We start from the raw sequence: 8,253 nt of genomic DNA, 5'->3' as shown, positions 1-8,253 counted from the left end.
AAACCAGATATGCAAAGACGTGTATTCCTTCCCTAAAGTAGCCACTTTGAGGCGCTTCTGTCAAGCCTTATTGGGTCTGAGCGCGCTCATGCTCGTAACCATAGTCCATTTCTGCACCCCTCCTTTTGCTTTGTTTGAGGTAGATGCAACAAGGCAGCAAAACAATGAAACTGATAGAGCCTTTCACCACAAAAACAGGCTGCAGGACATATTGTTCACAGAGCACAGGGTAGACGGCGTCTCAGAGTGATGGGAACTTGCTGCTTCTGTGTCATGTTTATTGAATTTGTGTTCCTCTGAATCTGTGTCGAAAAGCTAGCCGCTAACACATGTCGCCCGGATAATACACCGTATGAAGAGGCGTATATCCCTTATCCCACCGTGCATTCAATCACATTCTGATCGAATTCTGATACTTCGCTGTCCTGAAACGGTCTGCTTTTGTTACTTACTGGATTAAAAAAACCACTCTGTGTGTGTATATGTGTTTTGCTCCACAAAAGAAATGAACTGCAAAGTGCAACAGCCTAGTTCCATTCTAAATCCAAAAGCAGCAGAACTGGCAATAGAAGATGTGGAAAATTGCCACCAGAGAACCATGCATTACTTTCTTTCAAATCACAAACCACATAGTTTTTCTACTGTGGCTTTAATCAGAACAGCACCGTCATTTTCCTTTCATAGGCGCTGAGAGCCCCCCCTTAAATCTCTGACACCATGTCACATTTAATGGGTGAGTCGTCCAAACGCAGGGATGACATGTTACCTGGACTAGACGCTTGCCTCGACAGTCACAAACTGGACATGCTGTCTTTTCTTCCCAATGGGATTTTCTTCCCCTTGCCTCCGGTAGCAAAGAAAACAGCATGGAAGTGAAGCTTTTAACGCTGCGGGGCTTGAAGGGAGATTACCTTACACACTTACATGGACCAATGAGCATTCACACATACACATATTCACACTCATTGCACTCACAAAGACATTTGCACCAAGAATCGAAAAGCTTACATTTATAGTGAAAATGGCATAAGCCTGAGTGGGCTTTTGCAATTTTGTACACAAAAGCATGCACCTTCCCCAGCACTTAAAACAGCTCTAGAGGGTTGTTGACCAAGTCTGAAAGCTGGAACCAGTGCAGCTAGGTGCAAAACGTCACAGCATTTTCTATTTCATATTACAGTTATTACCCAAAAGCAAAACAAAACATAGCCTCAATGATTCTTTTGGTGTTTAGTACCAGCAGTCCGTTCCTTATTAATTACAAATAAACATTTTTACCGCAAGAGCAGGCTTTGCTGTCGGCCTACACATGACATGGATTCACTACTCGACTAAGAGAAGACCTTTTAGTCAGTGTCACAGCTTTGTTGTTCTTGCAGTAAGCAGCTTTATCAGAGTTTCTAACATTAATGAGAGTAACACCCTGTTAATGCTGGAGCACTTTGCTCAATTTTTAATATTGTGAGGCACAATCAACACCAAAAAATCAGTGCAGTCTAATAAATAATCCATCTTTAAAATCACTGATCTTTATTGGCTCATTTGAATTGTTAGAAATGAGCCGAGAGACATCGCTGTGGCAGCGGTGACAGGACACATAGAGATCTGGAAGCATTAATTTAATAAAGTTCGAGTTCAGACCAACTCACCCTGACCGCAGCATCCTCTTCCTTTCACCTGATGTTTCAGTAATACAGAAAAACTAGTAGTTATGTGTGAGACGCAAAGTCGGAAAGTTACTGGGCTTTGTTAACTGTTCATTTAGCACCCACATATAGTAGCAGCACTTCAAACACTTTGCTTCTGTGTGTGCTTCCAGGAGAGAGAGTTTTACATCGCCTTCTGGTAGATGATTGCTTTCGCTTCTTCCTATCGTGTCTGCACTACTATAGATCACCCGCCAGTCAAACTAGGTCGAGGGCGGCACAGTGGGAATATGATGTTGGCGAAGTTTTTGTTCGTGTTGTTTTTGTTTTCAGCCGTGGCAGATAATACTGTTCATATTAACTGCCAAGGGATTTTGTTTGTCTTTTGTGCTAAAGAAATTGGAAGTGTCAAACGTATCTGTTATGAGGTGCTGGGACAATTTTTCCCAGGGAACAGCTCCCAGTACATAACCGTGCAGCTTTTACGCTCATTCCAGAGCCTGCGCTAGTATCTCTGTTTTGACAGAGGCCTCAGCTCCAGTGTCAGTCTTTTGTCAGCGAGCTAAGCTTGAGGCTACGGTGAGAGTTTCTTATAGGAAAGCATCGCAGAACAGATCCCCTTACACTCCAGCGCTGGCATTCATGATTTTTTTAAAATCATTTAAATGTTTTTACTGTGACTGATTATTATGTATTTTCAGAATAAAAATAAGTAAAGCATTTTATTTATATTTTTACCATATGATACCAGTGTTAGCTATATTGTAACACAGCTGATACATTTAGATCATAGAGAGATCTTTTTTGTCGACCCGGTATCTCGGTCTCTGGTGGGTTTTGTTTTTTTCCGCTCCCCCTGTCATACTCTCAGACAACCTTCCTCTTGTACACATCTGACACAGCTCGATTGAATTTCACCTCTTGTCACTCTGCTCGCATGGTTTTGCCTCGGAGCCACACACTGACACCCACGTAGACAAACACGCGGAGGAGCACAGGGTGTGTGGTGAGAAGTGACGGCAGAGCAGCGGGCCAGTCATGACAATGCCTTCATGCTAGCACCTGGCCACATGTACGCGTACGTGCGAGCGAGAGAGCCAGAAAGAGGGAGACAGACACCTAATGCCTACACCTCTCCAACACACACCCTGTCAAAAATACAGATGCACTCATGGATGGCTTTACACTCGCTTCCCCCCCCTCCCGGTAGAGAGAGTGAGCTCAGGTAGCTGTCAGGCGCTCCCCCACGGGGAACAGTGGGCCAGTCAAAAACAGCCTCCTCGCCTGTCACTCTGCGCGCTCACACATGCACACGTATAGACGCCTTCACACAATGTACTTTGGTGTGGGGAGAGAGACAGAATGAGATGCCTTGGGCAGATGCTGGACCAGTTGTCTGTGCTGCACACATAGAGTTTGTGCTTGTGTGCGTTTGTGTGTCTGCCTATCTGACTCTGTCTCTCTAGTACCACAAAAAGCCACCTGCCAGTGAGCCCAAGCGGACATGCCGCCTTTCGTTTAGTCCTAGCCTGGGAGCCAGTGATAAGAAATAGTTATCTGCGGGTGCATGTGTGTGTGAGTGTGTGACATGTATATACTCAGCGGTGACACTGGCTGCTCGCCTATCTAACCAAGTAGACTTTTTTCAGAGTGGATTTTGGATTTTTATGTGCATTCGTCCATCGATTTTCAATCCGGTTGGTTACCTGTGAGAGTTTGCCATCTCTCTTAACGCGCCCCCCCCCCCCCCCCCCCCCCCCTCCTGGTGCTGAGGCAAGGACGTCACGCCAGCTGGATGCCCAACAGTCCTCTAAGTGGGCACAGAGCCACAGCAGCTGTAGCTGCCATAATACGGGTCAATTACTCTCTAAGTTGATGTTGTGTACACATAACACGACCACGTATCCACGTGCGTGTCTGCTGTTTGCTTTGCGAATCCAGCGGCCTCTGACAAAGTTTACAGTTTGCTGCTTCACATTTGATCAAAGCTGAGGTGTCAGTGGGAGGTTGAGGATCAAAGTATTACCATCGCTGCCTGACTTGCGAGACCTTGAAGTGTGTGGCTAACCTTGGTTTGTCTTCGTGTTGCCCCCACCCCGTGCGTGTTTTTCCTGGATGGCGGATCATTGATGTTTCAAAAAGACTGCAGTCTTCTCACAGAGGTGTTGAAAATCAGCTGTCCACAAGACTGCGGGTATCAGCCTGCTGCCTCTGGATTGATTTTAATGTTGTTGCTGACTTTATTGAGGGGGAAAATTCTAACATTGAAACTTCTTCAAAATCAGCAAATGTACATACTGCGCTCGCTCTGCACAGGTGGGCACAGTCTCCCCGAACGAATCGAGAGCATATGTTTGCTTTACGCCACGATCCCATTTAATCCTCGATGCTTTCGTGTTGCTGAACTGTGTTTCTACAAATATGCCAGTAGCTAATCCGTATTGAGACAAATTTGCCTGGTGTTAAAACATAAACTTCATCTGCATTAACTCATAAAAAGTTCTCGAAGAATCAGTGCGAGAAAAAACAATTTAATTGGACGCGAACAACATCAGGGCCAGTACTGACTAAAGTTCTGAGAGCTTTCTCAGAGAGCTGCTAACATAGCTGAGAAATTTCAGGCAATAATATCCAGCATAGGATTTATTTACATTAATGAGGATGTTTGGCTGACCTTGTTGCTTGGTAGTCTTTTGTTTTTTTAATGGATGATGCATTATCTTAGTGATTACAGGCAGAACGAGTAGTGAAATCAACTGTTAAAAGCCTGGAATGTAATAAGCCAACTTTTAACACATGGCATGTTTACAACAGATCTACTGATGCAGTAGTCCATTTCCATGTGCGTAGTTGTTATATTATTAGGTTACCTACATAGATATTTACCATGCTGGTATGTATAATCCTGTGATAATATTTCATATAAAACGATGGGAATCCCACACTGTTATGTAAGTCTGCAAGTTGTGGAAAATTAAATGAACTGCATCACAGTATAGCAGTGAAAAAGTGCTGTAACCGTTCACTCTGCTGATGAAAACCGGACAGACCCAAATCATCACCGCGCACTGTTGCTGTTATTTCTCTAGTTGCCCAGTATGTTAGTGTTTTGATGATCTTTTTTATTTCTGCTGTTATAACGTTATTGAAGTGGGTGGGAGATGTGAGCCCACCCGTAATTAGATCGACCACAAACATTATCCCTGCACGGTCTAACCTGCAGCGTTTCATTAGCTCGCTGTCATTCAGCGTTTGGAGAATGTTTCTCCTACCTCTTTGTAGCGCGCCGTTGAGTTTGTGCTGGCTGGTTTATGTAATGAGTGGTTTTATTTTGGCAAGTTTTTATACATTACACACAATAGTCAACTATAACTGCGCTGGCAAATGTTGGACTGCATGAATAGTTCATAAAAGCCTTTTTAAATTTGTCTCCATTAGCTGCTGTTTAAAACCAAGAAAAATCGCTCTGCGTTGGCAGCTACCTGCAACCTTTCTTACGTTTCCCATACATGGGTTGATGTTGTGAGTCAGTCAGCACAGATTGATATCAGTATGACGACTTTTGACCGCTAACTTAGTTCAAATGGGCTCTAATTTAGCATTTTAGGAATCATTAGATCAAAAAAGTGAAAATATTAATATAAAATAACCAGGATATGTAAACTGCAAATATTCTATTTTCCCAAACGTGTCAAAGTGTTGTTCTGGTACGCTTCAATGCCATTACACTTTGTCATGCTTTTTAAAAGGTCTTCCGCAAACTCTGAATGGTTTCACCTTCAGAGCTCTCTTTAAGCTTAAGATGGTTTGCAAATAATTGTTTCCTTTACCAGGATTTAGTTTGAACTTTGTGGGAAAGCATCATAGAATTTTCTTAAAATGCTAGAAACTTCTCTTTGTACTCTGATGCTTTTAAATACAGGCTTCTGTTAAAAGTGCTTAATTGAACTGTGCATTAGGTGTTGGGTGTTTCAGTATTAACTCGACTGAAAATGTATTTTCACATTCGGAGTTATCCATATGAAATATCCTAACAGCTTCTCCTCTTTGTCGTTCTCTCTGGCAGGCTGCAGAGGGATGCTGTGTGGCTTTGGCGCCGTTTGCGAGCGCAACCCAAATGACCCGTCCAAGGGTGAGTGTGTTTGCAAGAAGGTGGACTGCCCGTCCTTTGTGGCGCCTGTGTGCGGCTCAGATTCGTCCACCTACACCAATGAATGCGAGCTGGAGAAAGCCCAGTGCAACGCACAGCGACGCATCAAGGTGCTGAGCAAGGGAGCCTGCTGTAAGTACCTGCTAACCCTTCCTGGAGACAGCTGCAGAAATTAACCATTTTAGAAATTCACCCCGATCCCTGTCTGAGTCTGAAAAGTGTTCTCTCTCAAACAAATGGAGATTGATCTGAGATAATTCCTTGTGCTTTTTCTGCAAAGTAACTCATTTTCAGAAATCCCTCTGACATTTGTGCAACGATCTGCTTTTTCTGTCTCATCTTGTCTGAAGATTTTAAGGCTGTGATTGTAAGCTTTAATTACCTGTAGAAACGGGGATGAAAAGAAGTCAGTTTGACCTTTGACATTTCAATTCTTGGTATGGTCATGCAACTTTGCAGAAGAAAATAGTTTGGGCAGGTTTGACTGTTGATCTGATGTATTTATGAGATCTCCACAAACCACTAAATTTGTAAATGAGGTCGATAGCTTTCTCTGAAGTTTTGTCTTTAACATACACGTGATCTGTACCTTTTAAAAGATCCCCAAACATCCAAATTCTTGGACTGAACAATTTGAGACTGACACTCTCCAGTACATCACAATGAGAGATGAGGGTGAAAGTGGGCAAGCATAGGTGAATTAACATTTTAAAGCATGGCGAATGCGATTGGAATTTTTGGTTCAAATGACAGAAACGGCACTTGTGATGTTCTGACGTTTGCACCAGAGGACGAGCACGGCCACTTAATTTGACAAACACAAAGCTGCAAGTCTCTGAGTGACACTAAATTGCTTGTTATTGTCAAGTAAATGGATTTCTATTACACCCTGTCCTAATACTACGTGCTTTGCCATCCTATCTTTATCCCACAATAATAAAACACGTCCCCATTACATCCATTCTATTGTCTTTCCAAAATGGCTGTGCTCCCAGGGCTTAAGCGCCACCTGCACCCTCACAAACAAAAAAGTGTGCCACTTACTGCTCCCATTGGTAGCCATCCAGTGTGTATTTTATCCCTAACCCCAGTGGGTGCCAATACTCCTGCTGTACCTCTCATTGCTTCTCTTTAGCAAAGCCCATCAAAATCCATGGCTCTAAGGAGCAGATTCCTGCCAAAGCTGCAACATTGCAGCAGCCTCAATGATAACTATAGTGTTTTGTCAGCGTCGTGCCTTTTCTGCCAGTGTGGGCCTACTGCTAATTCCAGGGGTCTGATTACAGTGCAGGCTCGAACCTGGCACTAATAACAAGCTTGGTGGCGGCCCGCTACTGGCAGAGTGGAAATAAAGCGATAGAAAGGACAGAGAGAGGACAGGAGGAACACAGGGTACAGCGGAGGAAAGGGAAAAATAGCATTTAAAAGGGGGAGGGTATAATGTTAAGTGGAAAGAGCAACGAGACATTAAGACAGGGAGTGCGACACAAGAACACGCAAGAAAGTACTTTAGTGATTGAACGAGTGAACAGATTACGAGAGAAGATCAAAACCAGAGGGAGAAAGTAGTAGCATAAGTAGTTTAATGATGGTTTATGGAGGGTTAAGGCCATCAGAAGCACCATAATTGGCCTTAGCTAAACAGCAGGCAGTCACAAGGAAAAAAATAAAGTAAAAAATAATAGTAATGATTATGCTAATGATAGTATTGCTGGTAATAACTACATGCTGGCCACCAGAGCAGACTTCCTCTCTTATCCCGTCACATCTGGAAGGAATTTCCTTTTCATTCCTCTGTTGGCTGTGATTCTGAGAGCCCAATGTGATTATTACTAATGGCAAAGCCTGATTTATGTCAGCATTTTCATGCAGTCACTGGATGTGAAGGAGGCAGGTGTGTAGTGTTTAATCAGCGGATGGCATCCTTAGCTCTAGCCTTGCTACGTTATGTACTTGTGCTTCTGTAACACAACCGGTGTCACTGTGATTTATGGTGTGATCAGTTTAATCAATGCAAAAGTAAAAATGACTCATTTAATTAACTCCGGCTTCCACCAACATCCATTCAACATGGTTTGATTTACAGTTCCATTATTGTATACTTAAAGCAGAGTTTACAGTTCTGTTGAAAATTGACAAATTTGCTATTTTCTGATGCTATATTTTCCTGACAATCTTCTGATTGGTAGAAACGTTGAGAGCTGAGAGAACCAACCCTGGGAATCTATGTTTTAAACAAGCTGCCAGGTACTGATGAAGGTGACCTTAATCTCAGCTGACCCTTCTCACCCTGGACACAGTCTGTTTGACCTGCTCCCCTCAGGCAGGAGGCTCCGGTCCATTCGCACCAGAACCTCTCGCCATAAGAACAGTTTCTTCCCCTCTGCTGTTGGACACATGAACAATAACCGTATGACTGTTCCCACCACTAACACATGACCCTACGCTGTGTTCACT

General features: G+C 43.4%; 1 protein-coding gene across 8 annotated transcripts in view; it reads left to right on the top strand.

The window, feature by feature from the left end:
* agrn (agrin) overlaps positions 1-8,253 on the top strand; it is a 259,725-nt gene that overhangs the window by 138,811 nt on the left and 112,661 nt on the right. For all 8 annotated transcript variants that reach the window (XM_040013639.1, XM_040013642.1, XM_040013641.1 and 5 more), the window contains one exon: positions 5,713-5,928. In XM_040013639.1, the coding sequence (XP_039869573.1) occupies positions 5,713-5,928 (216 nt within the window). The remainder of the gene's footprint in view (positions 1-5,712; positions 5,929-8,253) is intronic.

Source organism: Simochromis diagramma, unplaced genomic scaffold, assembly GCF_900408965.1.
Source record: "Simochromis diagramma unplaced genomic scaffold, fSimDia1.1 OVJJ01000705.1, whole genome shotgun sequence".
Lineage (NCBI taxonomy): Eukaryota > Metazoa > Chordata > Actinopteri > Cichliformes > Cichlidae > Simochromis > Simochromis diagramma.
Note: the sequence above shows the minus strand (reverse complement) of the source record. Positions and strands in the feature narration are given on the sequence as shown.